This window comes from Aricia agestis, chromosome 19, assembly GCF_905147365.1.
Source record: "Aricia agestis chromosome 19, ilAriAges1.1, whole genome shotgun sequence".
NCBI classification, from domain to species: domain Eukaryota; kingdom Metazoa; phylum Arthropoda; class Insecta; order Lepidoptera; family Lycaenidae; genus Aricia; species Aricia agestis.
The window spans coordinates 9129641-9154916 of NC_056424.1; the positions used below are offsets into that span (position 1 = coordinate 9129641).

At 37.0% G+C, this 25276-nt stretch overlaps 2 protein-coding genes and 1 long non-coding RNA gene across 9 annotated transcripts in view; 2 read left to right on the forward strand and 1 right to left on the reverse strand.

Moving 5' to 3' along the window:
* The window catches only part of LOC121736812 (IQ motif and SEC7 domain-containing protein 1), a 232103-nt gene extending 224071 nt beyond the window's left edge, over positions 1-8032 (forward strand). For 6 of the 7 annotated variants that reach the window (XM_042128215.1, XM_042128216.1, XM_042128222.1 and 3 more), the window contains 3 exons: positions 326-453; positions 1914-2054; positions 5280-8032. In XM_042128215.1, the coding sequence (XP_041984149.1) occupies positions 326-453; positions 1914-2054; positions 5280-5374 (364 nt within the window). In that variant the 3' untranslated portion in view covers positions 5375-8032. Of the gene's footprint in view, positions 1-325; positions 454-1913; positions 2104-2419; positions 2514-5279 lie in introns of those variants that run through there. The other variant, XM_042128221.1, reaches the window with a different exon arrangement.
* On the reverse strand, positions 401-14351 carry LOC121736814. Its single transcript, XR_006037067.1, has 2 exons — positions 14111-14351; positions 401-495 (listed from the first exon to the last, which is right to left on the reverse strand). It is a non-coding gene; the product is annotated as an uncharacterized LOC121736814 (long non-coding RNA).
* LOC121736813 lies at positions 12743-23870 on the forward strand. Its single transcript, XM_042128223.1, has 7 exons — positions 12743-12780; positions 17149-17276; positions 18856-18983; positions 19469-19511; positions 20680-20803; positions 21224-21365; positions 22956-23870. The coding sequence occupies exons 2-7, from the start codon at positions 17149-17151 to the stop codon at positions 23624-23626; spliced, it is 1236 nt and encodes a 411-aa protein (XP_041984157.1). The 5' UTR covers positions 12743-12780; the 3' UTR covers positions 23627-23870.
* Positions 23871-25276: the final 1406 nt, after the last annotated feature.

The following is a 25276-nucleotide window of genomic DNA, read 5'->3' on the forward strand; positions in this document are numbered from 1 at the left end:
GTTAATGGATTTCACAACATGTATTCACTATTCACACAGCAAAACTAAGTAATAACTTGCATTCAAATGTGTCCAATTCGTCGTTAATTGATTTTATACTAATAGGATATATTATTGCAATTTTCCACGTAGGAGTTCAGCACCAGCATAGACAGTAAACAAAAAGTTTTGTTCGACGTTTGATAACTTATGTGTCAATATTATGATATGCCGTGTGCAATATGTCGGATTTTAGTCGGATTATTTACTGTAAAATGCTAGCAGCGCCCTCTGCTTCGACCTTTGCCTAATATTCCATATTCACAAACTCAATAATACCTTTCAGAGTGGTCCTCCCGCCGCCGCCGTCGTGTCCGGCGCCGGCCGCGCCCGCCCGCCACCACAACCCGCCGCCCACCAGCATCATCAAGCGGAACGTGCTGAGCAACTCGCTCGTCGACATCAACGACCCGGGTGAGTGCTGCAACAGTAAAATGACAACAACAACAAATGCTACTGTTTCCAAGAGAGTTTTCGATACAGTTTTTGGACGTGGGAGAGCCGTGCTTCGGCACGAATGGGCCGGCTCGACCGGAGAAATACCACCTGCTCCCAGAAAACCGGCGTGAAACAGCGCTTGCGCTGTGTTTCTCCGAGTGAGTGAGTTTACCGGTGGCCCAATCCCCTACCCTTTTCCCTTCCTTACCCTCTCCTTTGCTTTCCATCAGGTGACCCGTTTGCTCGTTTGCCCCCTTATTTCATAAAAAAAAGTCTGAAACCTTAAACAGCAGAGTAGTATTATCCACATCAAACGACTAACAAGGCGTTCGACGTTGGATTACTACAGAATACCAAGGCTGTTTTGGAAGACGCAACTATTTTGTATTAACGTAGGATTTTAGAAATCTCTTATTCGAGTAAGAGAATCGTCGTACAAAGGTTAGACTGTCATTGATAAAAACTCTCAAGCAAAAGAGTCTAGGCCACCTAAACAAAAAGAAAGATTCTAGATATTTTTTTTTTATGAAACAAGGGGGCAAACGAGCAAACGGGTCACCTGATGGAAAGCAACTTCCGTCGCCCATGGACGCTCGCAGCATCAGAAGAGCTGCAGGTGCGTTGCCGGCCTTTTAAGAGGGAATAGGGTAATAGGGGTGGGTAGGGATGGGAAGGGAATAGCGAAGGGTAGGGAAGGGAATAGGGTAGGGGATTGGGCCTCCGGTAAACTCACTCAGTCGGCGAAACACAGCGCAAGCGCTGTTTCACGCCGGTTTTCTGTGAGAACGTGGTATTTCTCCGGTCGAGCCGGCCCATTCGTGCCGAAGCATGGCTCTCCCACGTTTAAATACTCTACTCTAATTAGATAAATCATTCGCAACCCATTTGCAAATACAATGGCTGTCACAGGTTGTCATGTGATCGGGATTTGTCGAATCATTATGAGTTTAACTGCCCTAAGTTTACTATCATCTCTCTTGATGTAAAACATATTTCAATTTCAGAGACACGACTGTTCCTAAGTTTAGTCTGACATAAAGTATCTCTATTGACATAAAACATGTATATTCTAGAGGCAGTAGCGTAACTGTTTCTAGTTCAGTCTTACATAAAGAAATACTTTATTACTATTGATATAAAACATTATGTTTTTTGCAAATAAACTTTCTTAGGTCCTGTTTCACCACTTCCTGATAAGTGCCCAATAGGCTATTCATCACTTAAATAGACAGAGAAAGTATGGAGAATCTGTGAAAAAAGTTGTGAATAGCATATTCGCCACTTTATCAGAATATCACCACTTCCTGATAAGGCTATCCACCAATTAACTTGACAGATCAAGTATGGAGAATCTGTCAAAAAAGTTGTGAATATCTTAATCGGCACTTTATCAAAAAGTGGTGAAACAGGCCCTTAATCTTATTCTTATGTTCTAGTGGCTCTAGCGGCGGAGCGTCTCCAGCGGCGCGGCTCGGTGGGGTCGCTGGACAGCGGCATGTCGGTGTCGTTCCAGCAGGGCAGCCGCACCGCGCTGCACGCCACCTCGCCCCGCCACCCGCCGGACCAGCGCTCGCCAGGTATGGCGGTATCGCACATGTTGTACTAGACCACCAGTTTCCTCATCGGCCGTTTACAATATCGTACATATTGTATTAGTCCAGCAGTTTCTTAATGGGCCAATTACATTATCGCACATGTTGTACTAGACCAGTTTCCTGATGGCCGTTTACTTTCACCCTTGTTAGACAGGGCCAGCGCGAGAATGTACCATCGAGGAAATTGATTCCTAGACAGTTGTTGGACCTACGTTATTTGGTCGGATTGGATCGGTCAGATGGGTTTGACGTATAGCGGCTAGTTTACTTAGGTCCGTCATCTGCCTTGGAATCAACTTCTCTGATAGTACTAGACCTCCAGTTTCCCGATGGGTCATTTACATTCAGCCCTGTTGGGCAGGGAAGTGGGCAATAAGAGAATGTAAATAGTTTGTGACATGGGAGAGCCATGCTTCGGCACGAATGGGCCGGCTCGACCGAAAAAATACCACGGGCTCACAGAAAACCGACGTGAAACAGCGCTTGCGCTGTGTTTCGCCGAGTGAGTGAGTTTACTGGAGGCCCAATCCCCTACCCTTTTCCCTTCCCTACCCTCCCCTATTTCCTTCCCTACCCTCCCCTGTTCCCTTCCCCTCCCCTCCCCTATTACCCTATTCCCTCTTAAAAGGCCGGCAACGCACCTGCAGCTCTTCTGATGCTGCGAGTGTCCATGGGCGACAGAAGTTGCTTTCCAGTTGACTCGTTTGCTCGTTTGCCCCCTTATTTCATAAAAAAAAGTCACTCGCGCTGGCCACTTCCCTGCCCAACTGGGCTGAATATAAACTACGCGGAATGAATTGGTGCGATGCATTTTTAAATGAGCCATTCCAAATTGCCCAAGTCCAACACCGCTGCCAATTCAGTGTGTATCTTTTAGTGTAATAAAGAAAGTTTTAGTCGAGTTTTATTATAACGTCAACTAAACTCAATCACCGATAACATTTTTGGGCCGTATATTATGATATATGATTTTGCTAAATAAAAGTCTAGGGCTAGATAAGCAGGTTGAGGTGGAAATAGGAAAAATATTGTACCATCTAAGAAATTGATTGATAGGCTGTCGGTGGACCTACGTCATTTGGTCGGAGTGTGTCAATCATAAAGTTAATATACCTAGCGGAATAGAGCAACAATCTCGAGCTGTCAAACGAAACCGAAATTGGTTTTCATCTGTGTGAAAAATATGTGTACGTATACACTTACACAAGCAGGATTGAACATGAATTCAATGAGTTTAAATTGTCAACGTGCGGCACGTGCCGACTGGACGCCAAAAAAAGAGTGCTGCTGTCATGTATCACACGTCTCTTTTTACCACGCAGTGTTACTGATAGTGACATCTCTCTTGCTCAGGCCTTTGTTTCTCTATTCCGCTAGGTATATTATCTTTATGGTATCAATTCAATGTTAGTCTTGATCTGTCAGCTGGGTTTGATATATCGCGACCAAATAACGTTGGTCCGCCGTCTGCTTATGAATCAAGTTCCCTGATTGTACCTAATGAACATACTTTGCGAAATTGCGTTTAAGCTTTGTGCACATTTTGACGTAGCGCAGTGGAGCGGGCCGCAGTTTTCATACAAGCATTACTTGCTATAATTTTATTATATAGTTATTTGGATCTGTCCCTTATGTAGGGAACACTGTTCAATTATGAGGCTGACATTAACACTGAGTGTTAAAAGCTTCTGTAAAAAAAAAGAAAAAAAAATTACTTGCTATACTCGGACAGAAAATTTGTATGAAAAATGCCTACGCCCCGCTGCGCCATCTCACAATGTACTCGAAACTTAAACAGACAAAAGAATAAACAATAAGAAATGTTACATTTTATATTGTTTATTCTTTTGTCAGCAATAAATTAATGTTATTATTTTTATTGTAAATAATATGGATATGTGGTATTTTTGTTAAAAATAACTAATCGTGTTTTACCAATAGTATATTAAGCAAATGTAAAGTAATATTTATGTGAAAATATAATATAACAAAAGTGTGATGTTGAGTGTGAATGTAAATAAACCGCGTTTAAAAAAGTTCAAGCAGTTTTATTAAAAATTAATATTGACTAAAATACTAAAATTATCCTTAATAAATATAATGTTGTATGTAAAGTTGTTTTCTTCTCATAAAAATAGTATTTTATTCCAATCAAATGAAAAATTTCTTCATTTTTTTTTGTAATGTATGGAAATCTAAGTTGTAACGTATTCAAAAAGCTAAGCAAATCATTGATAATATTAATAGATTAAAAAACTCAATAAAATAACATTATTCCTTCATAAACGTGACATTTTCATAAGTTAAAATTACAAATCTAACCCATCAACCATATCAAATACGATATGAGGGTATCATCTCAAATTAAATAAATCGATCAAATGTTATCGAACAAATGTGTTGGCCGATAGCGGACTTACATAATTTAGCCGGTTTGGGGCTCCTACACATAACGTCATTTTTATTATGAGTTTTGTCGCAGACACAGAAATAGATCAAGATAGAAGCGCCATGTCGCTCCAATTTGTATAAACACGAGCGTGTCACTTTTTTCATACCTACTGTGACGTCACAAGAGCGCTTTAGTGATGGGAATACCCGTATATATATTCTGTGGTCGCAGATATTTGCGATGCGATGCGAATTTGCAGTTATGTTAATGTTAATCGTTATTCATCGGCTGAGTTTCACCTAATGCAACCATGCTCGCCATGTCTATGAAATAACTTTTCTGAAGTTACTTAGGGACCTGTCAGACAGAGAGCGGTCACGCGGTGAATTATTAGGGCGCGTTTAGATGTGCGCGTGTTATACGCGTGCCCTGCGCGTGGTCTGCTTGGTGCGCTTGGGAAAAAACGCACGCGGCACGCGCGCGGATTCAGCGTGGATTTGGCGCGTGCTGCGCGCTTGTTTTCTCAAACGCTATAGCAGAACACGCGTAGAACACGCGCAGATTACGCGCACGTCTGAACGCGCCCTTATTCATTTAAGCGGTCAGTTTTACTTTCTTTGTGTTGTATTGCGTTACATACTTACATAGATATACTTACACAGGGGGCGTTCTGACCCCGTCAGAATTGCTCCTGTGTGACTGACCGCTCGAACGTTAAATGTTTGAACGCGTGACCGCTGTCTCTCTCTCTCATCCCTAAAGAATTAGAATAGTTCTGAAACCCTAATTTTAATTCAACTTTCAACCATTTCCAGGTCGTCTCTTCAGCGGCATATTCCCTGGGCGACAACGCAAACTCAGCGCTTCCGGCATTCCGGACAAGCACGTCGGCAAGAGCACAGAGGTCTAGGCTGACGCATCGAGTGAGAACTCGACACTGCAACTTACATCGAGTGAAAACTCGATACTGCAACTTATATCGAGTGAGATTTTAATTCTGCAACTTACATTGAGTAAGAACTCGATACTGCAACTTACATCGAGTGAAGACTCGATTTTGCAAGCTGCATCGAGTGAAAACTCGATACTGCAAACTTACATCGAGTGAGATCTCGGTATATCTAAAATCGATTTGCCCATTTCATGAAATAGGTCGTTTCCTGATGATTTTTGTCATCAATACAGAACTCGATTCAACACGATTGAAGTCGTGAAGTCTTCAATGTTTTTCGCGAGATAATTTATTTCTTTCAATGTACTTAACGGGGCAGTTCGCCGAATGGGCTTGTTATTTAAATTTCACGAATAACGCTTTAAAGTAGGTATCGGCCATTCAAAAGACGATACAATATTTCGATTTTTTACGCCCCTATGTCTAAGTGCCATCTCTAGTTATTTTGACGTTGAATTACGGTTTTACTTAACCCTTTAAGTGTTGAGGGTCTACTTTACATTTGGGTGAATCACCCAATCGTTAGCACTGTACCCATTATTGAAAACCTAGAGGTTTGTTAAAAAAAAACGAGGAATGCAAATATCATTAGGTATTCTTTCCTACTATCGTAGACCTATCTTAAAATTAACCTGGTGTATATCTTGCTATCACTCTCGATCATTGTAAAGAAAAAAAGAGATACAATGATATTATAATTCAGGGTTAAATTTATCCCTAATCTGTGCAAGTGGAGTCAATGGGCTAACAATTGGGTGACTTACACGGGATTTTGGAGGTTTTTAATGAATTATATCCAGGGTATACGGATCGGGAGTTGGCTAGTGCCAATGTAGCTTAAACATTGATGAATCTTAACGCTAATATAAACTATGTTTGATTGTAACATAGTTTTGATTTTATCAATATTGATTAAATTGTCTAAAGCTAAAATATTGTCTATGGATTGCTTGAAAAGACTGCAGTATTTCATCTAGACTTAGCTGCAAACGCGACGGTTACTGAAATTATTTGACATTTTCTTGACGAATCATTAATATATTATGTTACCAATAAAAAGTATTATCGTAAAGATAAATTTATCTCTCTTAGAAATAATTGTAAATACGTTCGAAATAGATTTCAATAGAGACGTACCACGGTTTAAGAAATTTCTTTCAGCACGTTTATTATAGCTACACAGTATATTATTGAAAAAAAAAACGAATTTATTCGATGTTGTTAAAGAGTTTGAATTTAGAACATTTTTGAAATAATAGTTTTATTGTGGGTAGTTTGATATTTACGAATTCCTTTCATGAGCATTCGTAGAGTCCACGTGTCCTATGTTCTCGTTAAGTTTGAAGTCAATCAGGGCAAAGATCCCAATCCTACCATTCACTAATTGACTTTAGTCATACAATAAGTACTGACTCGTCATTGGTCTATTTCGCCGACGACACTTCAAGCTTAACGAGAATAAACAAATCATATTATGCCCAAACGGGCTGTCCAAAGTCATTAGTATATCCATCGTCCACATTATATAATGTCCATTGTTGAATTCACTTATAGAAGTTTCATCGAGTATATTGTTCAGAGTAAAGAGTTCATAAACTAAAATATAATAGTAATTTACCCATAATTAATGTAAGTATATTATTCACCTAAAATTTTCCGTATGTTTTCAAGCATCGATACCCATATAAAACTGAAATAATTCCTAAAGACAATAAATTTATTTACCATTGTCTATGGTTAACCATCGACAAATTGTATGTTTTCTTTCTTCTTTGCCTTTAAATTGTATAAGCTGTTACCAATACTATGCTTAGTTTCAACGTAAGTTACCGCCAAAAATGCCTGCTTCGTATTTTTTTCTAACCTACGCTGTCTCAAGATGGCGGTATGCTAATGTCAATGTCAAAGAAAAATTCCATTTTCAAACGAATGTCCACTTTGTTAACTGACTTATACAGACTGTTGAGGTTTTCTATATAATATAAAACTATTTTACCGATTGACGTGGTGGCGTATTTCTTCCTGTATACTAGTCCGATATACAAGGACATTCCTGTACCCCGATTATTTATTTTAATTCGACATTAATGCAGCTTCGATGAGGTTTCGATGAAGTCTCAGCATAATAAATCTGTCAATGTCAAACCAATGCCAAGCGTGTTCTGTGGTCAAACTGCAGAAAAATATTTGACGTTTATTTGACATTTTGTTGAATACTATTTTGTTGTTTGATCGTTCAGATCCAGAAGTTCTATTAATGTTGGATTAAAATTGTAAAGGGTACATACTTGGCCAAAGTATCCTACCTATATAATTAAGACAACTGTTAAATTTGTACCGGTTACTTAGATTTGTTATTTCTACTATTTGATACGAGGGTAGATAGAAAAAAAATTGATTGTTAGGATATTCAGAAAGAGAATGATATCCGGTCTTGATCTATCCTACTTTTCATTTTAGACATTTTCTATCTCTGTCTGTCCAAATCATTGTAATTTTAACAATCACAGAGTTTAGGCTTCACTTCACATTTTAACGTAACTCGTTCTGAATTGTACTGCATTCCAGACTAAGGGCCTGTTTCACCACTTCCTGATAAGTGACGAATAGGCTATCCACCAATTTACTTGACAGATCAAGTACCTATGGAGAATAATATGTCAAAAAAGTTGTAGCCTATTCGACACTTTATCAGAAAGTGGTGAAACAGGCCCTAAATGTTAAATGTAAACAAAACTTACTTGTATTTTGACATTTAATGATTTATAATTTGTAAGTGAAAAGTAAAAAAGAAGTAACTAAAATACAAGTGTGATTTGTTAACATTCATTTAAAGGTCATGGGAAGATATCGTATGTTGTTATATCTACAATTTTATTGCGTGTAAAGACTGACCAACATTTTTTTACAGTTTTCGACACCGATCAATGTTACTATCATCAATATTGCAATATGTTAGTAATCTATGTCAAATTGTTAACTAAATCCTGGCAATAATAATATAGTTACCTCCATTTCTACAGTATGATAATTTTATAACACCTACTCCATACAGTCTTTCGCACGTAAACACTTCCTATGTAGTATATTATGACGTATGACTGAACTTTCAAATATTGGAATCTCCATGTCTGTAGTCTTTACTTATATTAATCTAATTTAAGTCTGGTCCAAATTAGAATTTCAACTGTGTAATATTTTTTGTATCATGCGCACGGGGGCAAAAAGCAACTGTCAAAATATTGATGTAAATGTCAATGTCAAAGTGACATTTACAGTATATGCCACTATATGAGCATATTTACTTGATAATAACCTCAAATTATCAAGTATGTTGAATATTTCAAGCGAGATGATTTTCTCAAAATAAATTTGAAAGCTTCATAGGACTCTTAATTTATTTTGTTACCTTTAAAATGTATTATTTAAGTATTCGCTTTATAACAATGATAATAAAGTGATAGGGAATAAGCATAGAAGAGAATATTTTTGACTTATCCGAAGTAAAAAAGTCAAACTTATTCTATCTAATGGATCAGAATTCTATCTAATGGATCACTTTACACTTTTTAGTTACCTTTATTATTTTAATGATATCAAATGATTTTTTAATTCAATTCATCAAGGGGATCTATTTAAAACGCGTATTACCTATTTTTTCTAAAAGTAGATCATCACAATATTGTAATGGCCATTCACCATCCTTCCTATCGTCCAATCGGCATGACGCTACCCACCCAGTTAGAACTGACCGTGTGTGGGAGTGGATTGGCATGAGTCATGCCAATCCACTCCCAACGATTGGACGATAGGAAGGATGGTGTATGGCCACCATAAAGCGAATGTTGGTGGCAAGAAGAGATGAATTTTATTTAGAGAGAATTCTGTTTTTATTTTTTGCATTAATAAGGCTGGATCTGCGAAACGGCTACGATTTTCATTCCTCGAATTTGGAACTCAGACTATCACAACGCATCATGGATGCGCGCGAGCGAGACAGCCTGCGCTCGAAGCGACTTTCTGTGCTATTTTGACGGAAGCATAATATTTCTTTTGACCATTGGTAACGATAATCGCTTGCCATCAGTGAATATGTTTCTTGTTTACTTAAAAAAAAAACGTTTTGCAGATGCGGCCCTACTTAGAGTCCTATTTGAAGTGATCCAATATGTGTGATAAGTTTGTTGCTTCTGTAAATTTCGCTTGAAGCCAAAGATGTATAATTTGTGTTCACCCGAAGTGTGTTTGTATATTTTATTCCGGTTAGTTTAATTTTTTCATCGGTCTACTCCTGTAAATTAACTACTAACTTATTTGTATGTATATTATAGAGCCCGTCTAATATATCTTTTAGTTTTAATTGTTGTCAGCTGCGGCCACAAATGTTCGAACGAAGACCACAAATTTTCATATTAAGCCTCAAGATTTGTATAAAATTTTGTGATTCGTCTCGTGGTTTGGACCGTAGTGGTCGTGGTTTAGAATAAGCAATAAACGCGTGAGCGTCCCTTATATGTTGTATATTAAAGTTGTTGAGAGTTGCTACAACTAAGTCACTTACATTAAAACAATGAAAATGTATTTATTTATTAAATATGAATTAACATTCAAGGGTTTTTGTTGTTTTATTTTTGTCCTTTCACTGTTTAGTTTATTACCAAACAAAAGGGAATATAAGACGGTAAGGCAAATGGTGTGCTGTGCTTAAGTTTTAAATTAATGCCTTGTTCAAACCTACTCGACCAAGTGACTGCGAAGTGGGAGCGTCAAGATGCGTCAAGTTGTCAATTAATGTGATTCAAATTTGATTCAAAACACATCATCACATCATTAATATTGATCGTCTAAGGGCCGGCTTATGCCACAAATCATAGAAGTTTTGAAGAAAAATAATAAATAAAAGCCTTAAAATGTTATCCGGTAGTTATCTTGTTATATTTTCTGTTCTTGGTTGACATTTCAATTTGGAAAAATATTTGAAAAATTGGAAAAATATATTGGAAATTTTTCTTTTTTCTTTTCTTTTTTTTCGGAAATTTTTGCATTACCCATCTGTAGTTTTGAACTAAACTTCTTTTTTAAAACCATTTGACAACTTGACGCTCCCGCTTCGCAGTCGCTTGGTCGCGTAAGTTTGAACAAAGCAATAGTGAGTGACGTATCGTCGCTCTCGGAGACGAATATTCTATAATTACGAGTAAATAAAGATTTTGACATCAACCCCTTACGGTATCTACGTATCTATCAAACTCTTTATTAGATTGAAGTTATAAATAGTCACTACAGCTCGACAAGGCTTTTAATGAACGTGGGTGACATTGACGGAAGCACTGCTGGTATGCTGGCGGTGCCGCTGCCGCTGCAGCGCGTGTGTAAACACGCTCAGCATAACTCTTTTCGCTTTGTCGTACCATCTTGCCCTACATTATAGAGAAGAGGACTTATGTATCAAAGAGGGCAGACGTCATAAGAGCTAGACGGGGTTTGCTTCTATAAGCGGCCCCCTAGACGAGAAATTTTATTGCGCAATATCATGTATTGCGTAATATTATTATGACCGTCTAGGGTTGATATTAAACATCGCGCGCCTTGAATCCAATTGTCAAATAAACTTCAATAAAATTGAAGCGTGATATTGCACAATACAATTGATCGTCTAGGGGCCGGCTAATACCCGGTAAAGTTTTCAATTTCAAATATTATAAGCACTTATTTTGCCCCTGTTTTTGATAACACTGCTCCAAAGCAACTCTAAAGTAGACTAGTATAATTAAGTAGAAAGCACAATAAGAGCCAATAGAGAAGATGCATATTTTGTAGTCTTTCCATTGTTATATATCTAGGTACCAAATCCACTATTAGATTTCGTTTCTGTAGGTACATCTGAATGTCAAGTATAAGCCTGCATCTCTAATATCTCCTTAATCGTGATAGAGACAGTTAGCTCAAGTTTTTTTATAGATTATGATTATTTTCAGTGCCGGATTTATATTTTTATGATGCCTCTGAAATCTACCGCCATCTAGGATGCTGCCGCCCCAAGGCCACGGCCTACACAGCCTATTTAAAAATCCAGAGCTGATTATTATTTTTATTGCCTGCTTCATTTACATAAGCGGCTACAACGGCAAAAAATATTGTACTCAAAACTTAAATAATATAGTATTGGGATTTATACGGCATAATATGACGATTCACGAAGTTTTTCAGCTGTCCTGAAAGATCCCTTGTTTATAATCTGACGCGCACCTAGACACACATTTCATATGTTACCTTATTAATTATGTACTTCTTAACCGACATTAAAAAGGAGAGGTTCTATATTCGACTATGACAAAGAGCTTTTTAATGTAGATATTTTTTGGTACATCGGCCTAATTCCTATTATAGCATTACTTCGCCACACCTATAACCCCGTTCCGGCTCAATCCAGTGGCGACGCGTTATGCCCCACACAATCACCCCATACAACAAACGCTGCTCACCTTAAAGCCACAATACTGTCAGCGATACAAGTCAGTTATATGGCTTCTTCGCCCACCTCCCCCAGCTGAGCTTGGCTTAGCACCGAAACGGACAACGAGTGTCGTAATAGTAAACGTCATTGGTTTTCTAGGCGGGACAAAAGGCGTGGAGTCGTTTTGTGGATTTTTTTTGTACTATCAAATAAGTTGATTCCTAGGCAAATGGCGGACTCGATGATACATAGGAACTAGGGTTCTTAGAGAACAAAGCATAGTAAAATTACTTTACCTTATGGTAAAGTAATTTTACTATACATTGTTCTCTAAGTATATACTTTGTTCTCTAAGTAGATCTGCGAATATTCTTAAGTTGATAAAATTAAATAGGGTTCAGTTTGCATGCAAAATAATTAAAAAACATTGTTTTCAGCAACTGATATCTCTAATAACATCATAAATAGCACAGCAAAATGAAATAATAATATTTTTTTAAAACAACATTAATTATCTTAATATTATTAAGGACACAGTTTTATAAAGTTATACTTAAGTACTTAAATTGAGAAAGGCTGCTAAAGCTTAGCTTAGTAAAGTTGAGTAAATCTCCATACAAATTTTTATATTTTTCTATTTTATTATTTTTTCTATTTTATTTTATTTTTATATATTCTACAATTTTAGATTTTCACTAAACAATTATTATCAAAACAACGGAATTACAGGTAAGGTAATTAATAACTTTGTAACTGTTACTAAAAATAGACGCTTAGCTTGAAAAAAAAACGTAGTCCGCTCCACACATTTCGTATCCGAATACCGACAGTGGAACTTCAGTCAGTTGAGTACTGAGTACCACGTGATAGTAGACCGTCTCGCCGACAGGAATAATCGAATCATAAGGTGAGTTTATTTAATTAAATAAATAAAATTACTGAGCAAAATTAAATTAATTTTAATTGAGTTTGTTGGAAAGTTTTATTAAGTTATGGTTCTTGTTTTGGTAGCGCCATAATTATTATTAAATAGAATAAAGATACATAATCTATGACACATTCAAATAATAATTTTTAGTAAGTACTAAACAAACACTTAAAAAATGTTTGAGGAAAAAACAGATTAGGTAAGTATTATACCTACTTCTAGCTGATAATACTATGTTTCTGTTTTTGAAAATAATTTTGATACGTCTTTATGAAAATATTATTTACTTAATAATATTAAATGAAAAATATACTTTTGAGTAGGGGATAAATATAAATTGTTAAAAAATTGTAAAATATTTACTAAAATATTTTTAAATATTCACATACTTACTGCACTTTAGTGAATAAAAAAATATTTTTAAGATATTATATAATATTCAAATGACCTTATAACTAAAACTGAAGAAATGATTATTAAATAATACAGAAATTTTACATAAGTATTTGTCATAAAACCTTCGCCATATTATAGAAATACGAAACATAGTGGCGACAAACCAATTTTGGCTATCATTTTCGCATTGCAAGTATTAATAATATAAGTAGTTTTTTTATCTAGCGAGTATATAAACTAGTTATGTCTAAAGTCTAAGCCTATGACGACATTAATTACCTACAAATATAATAAAGTCGGTATAACATCTGAAAATTCTATTCATCACGAGCTTTTGCCCGCAGCTTCGCTCGCGTTAAGAAGTATTATTATATATACAAACTTTCATCCCCTATTTTAACCCCTTGGAGGTGGAATTGATCAAAATCCTTTCTAGTAAATGCCTACGTCATAATATCTACCTGCATGCCAAATTTTAGCCCGATCGGTCCAGTGGTTTGGGCTGTGCGTTGATAGATCACCATATCAGTCACCTTTGAGTTGTATGTAAGATTTCTTTCAAAAATCTTACACAACCAAGTCTAAATAACTTACATTTATTGTGTAGCAGTTCCAAGATCTACATAAGCTTGCACACTAATTCAGAGTATAAATTAAACTCTTCCTTAGTAGCAAGGTTAAAATTTTAAACCTTTTTACCAAAGAAGAACTGTTATGAGAGTCCACTGCAAAAGACCACGACACAATTTTTATTCCTGGTTTCTGAAAATTTTGACTGGAGTTCATCTGCTTGATTGGCTGTTGATTTTTAAAACGCTTTTGATTGGCTACTGTCGAAACATTAACCAATCTACAACGCTATTGAGTAGATCTGTCAAGAAACCTTAGTAACCGGTTATCTGCGATTCTTTACCATAATAGTTGTGGTACACTGTACGTTTCTATTTTTTAATACACTAAAATGTCTTATAATATTCCTGACACATTTTTAAACAATAACAATTTCCTGAAGACGTAAGTTATTAATAAATCGTAAAAGAAAACTTTTGCCGAAAACAACAAAAAAAGAAACGTTAAACGCGGCCATTATTCCAATTTTAAATCGTTGTCAACGAAAATGACAGCCGTCAAAACTTTGGCGCGAAAACATGGCGCGCCCGCGAACGAAACAAAACTGTCTTCAAGTTGTAAAGTAACGAATTATCCTCATTTAGTGATAATTTAATAAACTTAACTAAATTATAGACATTTAATTCAATTTAAGTTCCCGGCTTCGCTCGTTATGCACGGTCGTTCACCTGTAGTTTGGTATAATTGTATTATGATAAGCGTCAACTAAATCTAATTAAATGGTTATAAGTTATAACTTATAAGCAAGATGTTTTTGTTGTATCAACGTTTTAGATATAATCTTATGTGTAACGATAATATATAACAACGCATTTACTAAGCCGAAGAAAATATAGCTTTCTTTATCAAATACGCTGGACGTTGCATTTACGCACTTATTATTATAAAAGGCACCATATTATAAGTGTAACCATAAAACGGTTCATTTACCTTTTTCATTCGCCATCTTTCAATCCAAAACTTGTCAGTCAGTTTGCTCTTTATTTGAATGAATCCATTCATTCATCCATTTAGGATGAACGAATCAATGAATATACAGACTATCATTGGTCAATGTTTAGCAATAGTAACTAAAATAAGAACCACATTAAATGCGCGGTTTAGCCGCGTATAAGTATTTAACGCCACGGCTTAACTTCGAAATAGTGTTTGATATTTACCACACGTAATAATTATTTTAAACGTGGTTCACGTTCACTGATAAAACCTCTTTAAAGCTGTAATAGCGGGTTTCTATTATTATATCAATCCAGGGATCCAATCCCGCGCTAGATGGCTAGTGGCTACTGGAATAATGTAAACGGGTAATGGAATTGCCTGGAATGCACTGAATTGTATTCCAGTGCCCTTTACCTTTAATCATAATAATTGAAGACACGCGAGTGGAAGAATCGAACAAGTAACATTTCGTAACATACGGACAATAACTCATTTTTCCCTAATTATTTTAATAAAACTTGTGACTTATCTACTTCATAACCAAGCTAATATATCTGGCTACACATATAATCCATACTTTTTCTATTTCAAATATTTTTTCCGGCCCTTCTAGCTTCCATTAAAACAAAAAAACGGGAAGTTTTTTCATGTTACTTATCCTAGTCATCCACTCACGTCTTGAATTATGACTAAGTATTAAATACTGCTTTTATTTAAACTGTGGCTATACTATGCAAATCAAGAAAGGTGCACACAATTTTAAACTGTACACTTATATAACTGCTCATAAATGCGAAAGATAGTTGATGCCAACAACTCTTTTGAGCAGGAATTCGTTTATCGCGCGGGACCATACATTTTTTTTAAAGATAAAATGTATCCTTACTATATCCTTTTCCGGGACTCAGAGTATCCATTACAAATGTCGGCAAAAAGTATTCAGCGGCTTGGGCGTGTAAGGGTCAGACAGACAGTCAGACAAACACACTTTCGCATTTATAATATTAGCATAGATGCATAGATTTGGTCGTGTGTCTTTCACGCTTAGATAAATCAGCTTAATAATTTGTAAAGTCGAATTCTCTGAGCTCGTTTTAAATACGCTTATTTTTATCGTATCAATGTCCCAAAGAACCTTTTTTCATCTTTTGCATATCGTATGCGTATTTCCACATAATTTACACGTTATGATGAGTGGCAGTCTTCCACCACTCTTCCACCGTGCATTTCTCGCGTAACTATCTGCCACGCACTGTTAAACTCTGGAATGAACTGTCACCAGCAGTATTTCCGGACCTATACGACCTGCAAACCTTCAAGAAGAGAGCGTATTCCCTCTTAAAAGGCCGGCTACGCACCTGTAGCTTTTCTGATGTTGCGAGTGTCCATGGGCGACGGTAGTTGCTTTCCATCAGGTAACCCGTTTGCTCGTTTGCCCTTCTTTCATTAAAAAAAAAAGTTAAAACCAACACAAATTATAAAGCATTATACGTTTAAAGTTGCAGCTGGATCTTTGTGGGACCAATTAGCAAGAAAAAATTACTGTTTGAGCTCAGCTGTTTTTGAATCCTATGTGGGAAACTGGAAAAGGATGAAAGGCGTATTCAGTGTTCGCCTAGTTTTCGAAAGCTGCAGAAGATAAATAGTAGGTGCTTTGTAATTGTTAAAGCTATTAACCCTGTTATTTTTTGCAAAATATTACAAGGGCATAGTGAGCTATTTCTGTGAACTATATAAATTAATTATTATAGTTTACAAAATGATCTTATATTCGCTACAAGTAAGCTTACCAAGGTACGTTCATACTATATGCAGTACGGTATTTGCAAGATAGCAATAATTATAATGTGTATAATTTGTTACAAAATACACAAAAATTTTGCCTAATTGCAATAATTTCACGCTACGCAGCATGACGCTGCTTAAAAGTAGTAAATTTTTAATCAATATTTGAAACTGACGCTAACGTCTAAATATAGTATAGTATTTTTACTCTATTTTGACTACGGGTTAGCTGTCATTAGTATACAATTATTATTTACCCAAGATCGTTCTTGACTATCAGCTGCTGCGAAGCGCTACGAACCTACGGTACTACGCCGTAGCCCGTAGCGCGCAAAACGCATTTTGGCGCACAGCGGCCGCGCTACGGATATGGTAATTTTCACGGACTGAGGAAATTGATTCAAAGCTAGATGGTGGACCTATATTATTTGGTCGCATTTTGTGAGTTCCATAGAAGTCGTGATCTATCGGGTAAGTATGGCATAACGCGACCAGAGACCGGAGAAGTTGATTGAATAAACTTCTCTGAAAGATACCTAGCTCCCAATTTTTCTGCTAAGCCCACAGGAGCTATATTTCACCACTATTCTCTTCTAGATGGAGGAATCCCTGGAGCGTGGTGAGGCGGGTGCGGGGGGTGCGGGGTTCGACTCCGCGGCCATACTCAACGACGACGTCTCTCCCACCACCAGCTTCTGTTACAATATACCCAACTTGTTCAACGGGTAGGTTTTAAAATGTACAGAAACTTACGCACGTACTTGTTGATGATAATAAGTTTCGGTATGGCTTCCATGCAGTTTCGATGTAATAAAATTACAAATGGGAGTCTTTAAATTAATTTGAACGAAGTTCATTATCACGCTTTGCGAAAGGGGGCTAGACGAAAAAAATTAAGACCTAAAATTGTAACAGCACATTTTTACTACAGTTGGTGTGCGGCGTGTGCGTGTTTCTCTATCTCTCTCTGTCATACAAAGCAACTTCGTTTCATCCGGGTGTCCCTTGACACCTTTCAAGTTTTATACCGTGACGTCGTCAAACGTCGTTTTCCGATTAGGAAAATTTATAAAATCAGAAAACGACATTATAAACGCAGTATCAAGACGATATACGTTGTCTATGGTGTATAAAATTTATAGAAGTTTCATTTTATTAACACGTTCGCTGCGTTATAAGGCTTAAACGCCCGATGCACGTACGCGAGCTCTGTGCGGAGGCGAGAAACGGCGAACTTCCCCTGGTGCGGAGGCTGTATAATGAGTATTTTTGTATGTTAAAAGGAGACAAGTATAGGTTTGAGTTTAGGACTTTAAGGGCTACTTGATAAATAGTATTTCGACCTGATAACGCACTGATTGATATTTTTTTCCATTCCTTGCGGGTAACGAGTCGAAAGACCCGTTATAGATCACAGGGTCGATCCACCCCTTTCCGCACTGGTATAGGTAATTGAATTGTTTACTTCTTAATAGTGTTGTGACGTAATTATCGGGAGTGGTACGGTAGTGCATTTACGCAGTCATTTGTTTACGTTTTGAGATATTTTATTGGTCTTAAATCATTAATAATACCTCGGCCAAATAAACAATGTAGAAAAATGCTTGAATAATTGTTTCAGCAAAGAAGAAATCATTAAAGTTATTTTGAAAAAATAAGAGGCCAGTAAGGATTTTGCTGTACCTTATTTTTTTTGTAATTTTTCAAATAATCTATATCAGAACGTTCACTTTTCAGATATTTTTGTTTCTTCAATAAATGATATTAAAAATAATATGTTGATAACTTATTTCCCATCACTAAAACTCCCTTAAATAAACCTACAATTCAGTGCGGTATCGGGTTACAAGTCCTTATATAATATATTTTTGCATGTATCTCCCAAGTAAATAGTAGGAATCCAGGGCGAAGCCAGCACCATGAACACTAACTCTTCTACGATCGATATTGATTGGTGGATTTCCAAATTTTTAAGTTTTCGCATAGTTACAGTCATTTATATCGGTCGATACCTTACTGGAACAATAAGCCCTATACCGCAGCGGCGGAGAGTTTAAGTATAAGGCGAATCGGCCTGATAACACACCATATAAACCGTCTCTTTTAGTCCCGCAGCGAAGGTGTTAATATAAATTACATTTTAGTTGTGCTAATTATTGACACTTTCAGCTACTATAAGTATTTTTAAATCATCAAACCTAGACAACCTCCCATTCACTCATTAAATAATGCCTAGATTATATTGTAATATTGTTATTTTGTCAATAGCAAAAGATAAGTAAAGCAGCAAACATCAAATTCCAGGCTAGGCCCCAGCTCGGTGCTGTGCGAGCGTCCGGAGGCCGAAGCGGAGTACCCCGGCCCGGGGGCGGAGCCCGACAACGACGGGGAACAACAGTACGAGGAGGACGAGGAGTACTCACCTAACTCAGGTACTATTAAGGATATGTTACACAGTACGAGGAGCTAAAGTGGCAACAAGCAACTACTGTGCTTGTGTCATCTTGTGTACTCGCACGAGAGCAGCTCGACTTGCCTCCCTCGGCCACACCATGCACGCCGCCGACGTCGCAGTAGATAGGTAGTGTCCCAGTGACTTCGCCTGGTCGTGTTGTATCTGTGGTGGGGGAAGGCGAGTGGCGAGTTGAAACAAAAAATGTTGTAGTTACTCGCAACCAAGCAACTCTCTCGCATATGAAAGTAACTCGTATGATGCGATCACATGTGTAAGTAGCTTCACCTCAGTAATTGATTAGGGCAGCTCGCATGTCAGATCGCACCGTGTAGCTCAGGCATTAGAGATGTATGTATGAATTTGGTTGCGTTTTGTCATACCCAGCTGTGACTTGTCAGCTAAATAAAACTAAATGATGTAACACAACAACTATGTAACAACAATATTTTTATGCTTCGACAGGTTCCAAAAGCGATGTGCCGAAACGAAAACAAAGAAGATATAGGTATGTGAATCATTGCTGATTTATATACTATTTTTAAGTAATACTTAATAGTTAATACCAATATGCTAATCTGAGAAAGCGTGTGTGTACCATAAAGTAGCGGAATAGACATTGACATAAGAAACAGAGGTCTTGGGAATAGAGCAACAATCTCGAGCTGTCAAATGAAATCGAAATTGAATTACGTCTGTGTGAAAAAAATTATGTACTTATACACTTACACAAGCATCTTTACAAGAGATTAAATTGTCAACGTGCCGATAAGTGCCGACTGGACGTTCAACAGATGAAAAAAATTGGTTCTGCTGTCATGTATTCCACGTCTCTTTTTACCACGCAGTGTTACTGATAGTGACATCTCGCTTGCTCAGGCCTCTATTCCGATAGGTATATTAACTTTATGGTATGTGCTGAGAAAGAAATTAGATGAGATAGATTAGATTAGATCATAGACTTATTATATAATGGATTAGATAGATTAGATTTTAGACTCAACAAAGTTGGTGGCAACTTATGTGGTAACCATAACATAATTATAAATAAATACATACCTGTATTTATAGGCAGTTATAATAAGTTATTTTATAAATAAAGGTCGACATCATTAAAATTATTAATTATATTATTTCATTTATTACATAATTAACATTCTGTTTTCTGCCATATATTTTTATTGAAACCTCACCTTGGCCGATATAACAAACGTACTTAGAATCGATAAACCACTTTAGCCCTAGGTAAACTAGGTAACGGGCTAGACAGGTGGTAATCATTACCTATAAAGTTTTCATGTAACAACTTCGAAGAAACCCATTTTGCGCTTCTGAGAACCGATAGATAGTGCACAAATGCTAAATCTAGGTCATTATGGTGATGACTAGGGGAAATGTTTTTTTTTGAAAATACTTAGAAAACTGGATAGTTAAAAATAGCTTATTAATAATATTTATGATGTATGTGTATTGTGTAATTAGAAATGATCTTTTGATACTTTATCAAAATTATAATATTATATAAGTAATAACTTTGGAATATTCCAGAACAGCTTCTACGTAACTCTGGAATATTCCAAAACAATTTCTGCATAATTCCGGAATATTCCAGCACTACTTCTACATAACTCTGGAATATTCCAGAACAACTTCTACATAACTCTGGAATATTCCAGGACGACGTTCTCGAACGTGCAGCTGGAGCAGCTGGAGGCGGCGTTCCACAAGACGCACTACCCCGACGTGTTTTTCCGAGAGGAGCTCGCCATGCGCATCGACCTCACTGAGGCCAGAGTTCAGGTACTGATGATGATGAGGGAACAATTTATCGAAAAAGGTGCTTATTGCTTTATCACATGTTGTGGTTACAACCACGAGGCTAGTCGAGTAAGTCCTTATCCAGAAAAGGTAGGTAGTGCCCTTGCGCTTCGCTTAGCTCGTCTTGGCGGGGTCACTACCGTGCACCCAGGCTCACTTAGGGAAGCGGACGTTCAACGCGGACGGCGCGTATTCATACATTTGTCCACGGCGGATATCCGTCTCAGCTAGCGAAGACACTAAGAGTCAGTCCACACGGCGCGTTGCATCAGCGTCGCAGCGCCCGTGTGACTGGCTATGCGTCAAACGGCAGCGCGGCGTCGACGCAACGCTGATACAATGCGCCCTAAATCTGTTCTAGAGATATTATTGGTGGTTGTAAACCACACTTCCTACTTGCAGGTGTGGTTCCAGAACCGTCGTGCGAAGTGGCGGAAACAACAAAAGGCGGGTTGCGAGTACCCCCCGCGCGCCACCCGCTCCCCCGACCACCGGTCACCATCCGCGCTCGCGTTGGAGATGAGGGATTTCATCACTATACCTGGTAAGTCCTAGAGCAATGGAAGCCCCAAAGCATTATGCACTATCAGAAGTTGATTGATAGGCAGATGGCGGACAACAACCCTTAGCTCAGGGCTTCCCAAACTGTGCGTCGCGACGCCCCGGGGCGTCGCGACACTGCCCCAGGAGCGTCGCATGTCAACACAACCAAATCAAGTGAGCGCTGCACGCATTGTCAATCTTACATCCCGGTATTCTAAATCGGGCAGTCTAAATACCCGGTTTCAGAAGCTTTGCTCAGAAAAGCAAGCGCAGCCTTCATATTAGCCAGCCTTGCTGGCTTTAATATTATCTTTTATAAATATTCTCTTTTATTAATTTTTATGCTTATGTTTTGATTTGTTCATTATTTCCTAATAAAAATATAATAATATCCAAATAGTGTTTTAAATATGATAACCTATGTAGCCTACATAGGTTATCATATTTTCTGGTTCTAAAATTAGAAAGTATTTTTGGGGGCTGGGTTGAGCGGCGTCGTAAAGAAATGGCAAAGTCCCAAGGGCATCACGGTACAAATAAGTTTGGGAAGCCCTGCCTTAGCTAACAAGATTTCTTTATCGCCGATCAAAAGTATGGAATCGGCATGACATATTGTGTCGAATGTCGACTTCACATTATCGAACGCTTTTCCATACATTTTTTATCGGCGATTCTATAAAGAAGCGAAAACGTGTTGGCTAAAACCATTGGTCCGATTGTGACAATCTCAGATGACAGATCACTAATATTGATAGCTATAATCAATGAGTTTCTAATTAGTAACATAGAATATCATTGGCTATAATATATAGCTCGACCTAATGAAGTAGGTCTGCCTCTGAATCAATAATTTCTCCCATGGTAGTAATGCCAGATTTTTGAGGTTTCTTTTACAGGAGTTTATCTAATGTCTGTTCATAAGAAAATAATAGAATATAGAATAGATAGAAGAATAGTTGTTGATTAGGTTAAGTTTTAACGGTAGTTATTGAAGGCGCTAGTTAATGGATAATCATCGAAAAAAAATCTCGACTTTATGACTTTTTGAGCTAATAATATAATACAAATTAATTTTGTTTCTATATTTTGTTACCATAATATTTAAAATTAGCTATAAAAAAAAACAGATAAAATGTGATAAAAATTCAAGGCTACTACAAAAACGTTTTGTTTTGTAAGCTAAAACAATGCTACGTATGAAATAATAACGGAAACACTCTGACCTTTGAGGTTAAAATATTTCTGCTCGGTATTCATTTTTGTTACACAAAATTAGAGATTACGTTACATTATAATTATTTGTTTCCTAATGATGAATCAATAATAAAATCTTAGAGTTTATTTGTTTCTTTGAATGTGCCAACCTCATGAACTATTGGACGGATTTTATGTGTTTTTAATTTTGGCACATGCTTATATTATATAGTGTAGATCATATGACACCGGCATCTCTTATACAGAAAAATGTACGGTTCCCGCAGAATTCAGGAAGAAGCCTCGTGGAACGTCCAGAATTTTTGAAACAGTTAATGAACGAAATCAATATTGATAATAAGGTATTCATTAGTAATTCCAGTATTCCATTTTTCAGTATCATCGTCGCCTATAATAAGTTTAGCAGAAACGCCCGCACAGAACACATACGCAAAGATGAAGCAGACTCCCACCATACACATATCAGCTTTACCGACGCGGCAGAACTCGCAAGTCGAACTACCCTCCTTCTCAATCCCCCTACAATACAACCTTGGGACCTTCAAGAAGATAGGAGAAGACGTCCAGCTAGACCTAGAAGCTTCTACATCAGAACACCACTGGGACGCGCGAATGATTCCGAACTTTAACGTAATGAACATAAAACCTATATTAGAAAACCGCGAAAACATGGATGTAAAATATGAAATCAAAAATGAGAATATTAATAGAACGAATTATAACGAAATGAATACGATACAGGCAAATATAGAAACAGAAGATATATTAGGGAAGGAAGCAGTTAGCGAGGGACAGACTATATCACCAGATTTTGAAATCGAAAGGTACCAGAATTACCACAGCGAAAACGAGAAAAGGTATAGAGAGGGTAATTTCGAGGAATCCATCATTGAGGACGGAAGAAATGATTTTGTATGCGACAATGATTTCCTATGTAAGAATAATTACGAGAAGATAGAAGAGAAGAGGAATGAATTTGAAGAATGCCATCTGCTAGATGCGGAGAGTAACACAGTCAACATCGCAAACTTCGAAAGTAACATTTAGATAGCAGTGTAAATATCTTAAATTGTTTTATAATATAGTAGAAGATATGGGACCATGAAAGCAATAAATATAGGGGAACGTAAAAACAGCATAAAGGTTCAAGTTGGTAGCGGACACCGTAATGCATAAGCAAAAGACAAGTCTATTATAGTATTAAGGTGATGCCGCGTTAAAGTAAAAAGTCGTTTTGGAAAATATGTTTTAGATCGCTTGTTTTCAATGGAAAGGGATTTTGATATGGAAAGGGCGTAAGCGGCAAAATGGTTTTTGTCGCGTAATTTAAAAACCATAAATATATTTCATATGCTATGGGCAAATTATAGTGTATGCTTGAACTAATCTATGTACAAATTTTGCAAACTTAAATCACTCTCCTCTGTTGGCAAAATTAGAATCCCTGTTTTTATATGAGGTATTTTTGATTAATTATTCTGTGTATTATTTACAAAAGTTGACCAATCGTGTTATGCTATGGGTAATTCAAAGATAAAGACATGATGAATACTGACAGTGAACTATAATTTCTTAGCTTTAGTCATTGTTGAGAAAAATCGATATCGCTGCAGCCACATTATCAAGGCGTCACCTTAATGTATGAGTTTCATATCACAAAATATGTTAGTACCTAGCTTACAGCTAACGTGGGAAATTCATTAGTAAATAGTATCGCTGCGTCACGCCGATAAAACTTCTGGTCGCTACCAAATACATCAGTTGGAATGCAGCAGCAGACGACGTCGCAACGAACCTCTGGTTTCTGTGAATTTGTACTTTATGTCACTATGAAGAGAATTGTGTACAAACTCAAAGAAGCTAGGAAAGCCACTGCGACAAGTTGTCTGCTGTTGCCTTATGTCGTCCGCTTCCAACCAGTACCAATGCTTAGAAGAAATTGTACGACCGCCAATTGCCTTCCGACTGTAGATAGCAATGTAAATAGCAATAATAATATGATTGTAATTTTGATATAAGTAGTCAAAATAAATTATTCTAGTCACAATGTTTTTGATTAAGAAAATCCTAGACTTCGAATTTGTGATTTTTAGCATATTATATGTAGGTATCTCACAATAGTATTGAAGGTGAGGTACAAATTAAAAACAAAATATGAGCGAGTGAACTGAGATTTAATGCCTCCCCTCTCACCCCGCAACTCTTTCCGCTAGCTACGTTTAGGTATAATATACAATTACTTAATCAAATTATTTCCTTTGCCCGAATTGTACCAACAAAAAATTTTGTTAAACGCGAAACTGAACTTTGAAACCTACTATATTTTATGCTTTATACAACAAACTTAATATAATTATTATTATAACTTTTTATTTTTAAACAAAATCTAATTTTAAACAGAATCCCTAATATTCATTTATTATCTCCGTAACTTTCTGCCAAGCACAGTAAAACAATGGAACAAATTGTCGCCAGTAGTATTCTGGACCAATACGACCTGCAAACCTTCAAGAAGAGAGCCGAGAGAGAGAGAGAGAGAGTATTCCCTCATAGAAGGCCGGCAACGCACCTGCAACTCTTCTGCCAGTGTTCATGGGCGACGGTAATTGCTTTCCATCAGGTGACCCGTTTACCCCCCAATTTTATAAAAAAATCATAGTAATTGTTCAATACCAGTTACAATTAATTGTAATTATA

Coding starts and splice junctions, on each gene's coding strand:
- LOC121736813 (XM_042128223.1), top strand. CDS start 17,149: ATGGAGGAATCCCTGGAGCGTGGTGAGGCGGGTGCGGGGGGTGCGGGG. Junction 19,512..20,679: donor CGAAAACAAAGAAGATATAG/GTATGTGAATCA, acceptor GGAATATTCCAG/GACGACGTTCTCGAACGTGC. Junction 20,804..21,223: donor TCACTGAGGCCAGAGTTCAG/GTACTGATGATG, acceptor TCCTACTTGCAG/GTGTGGTTCCAGAACCGTCG.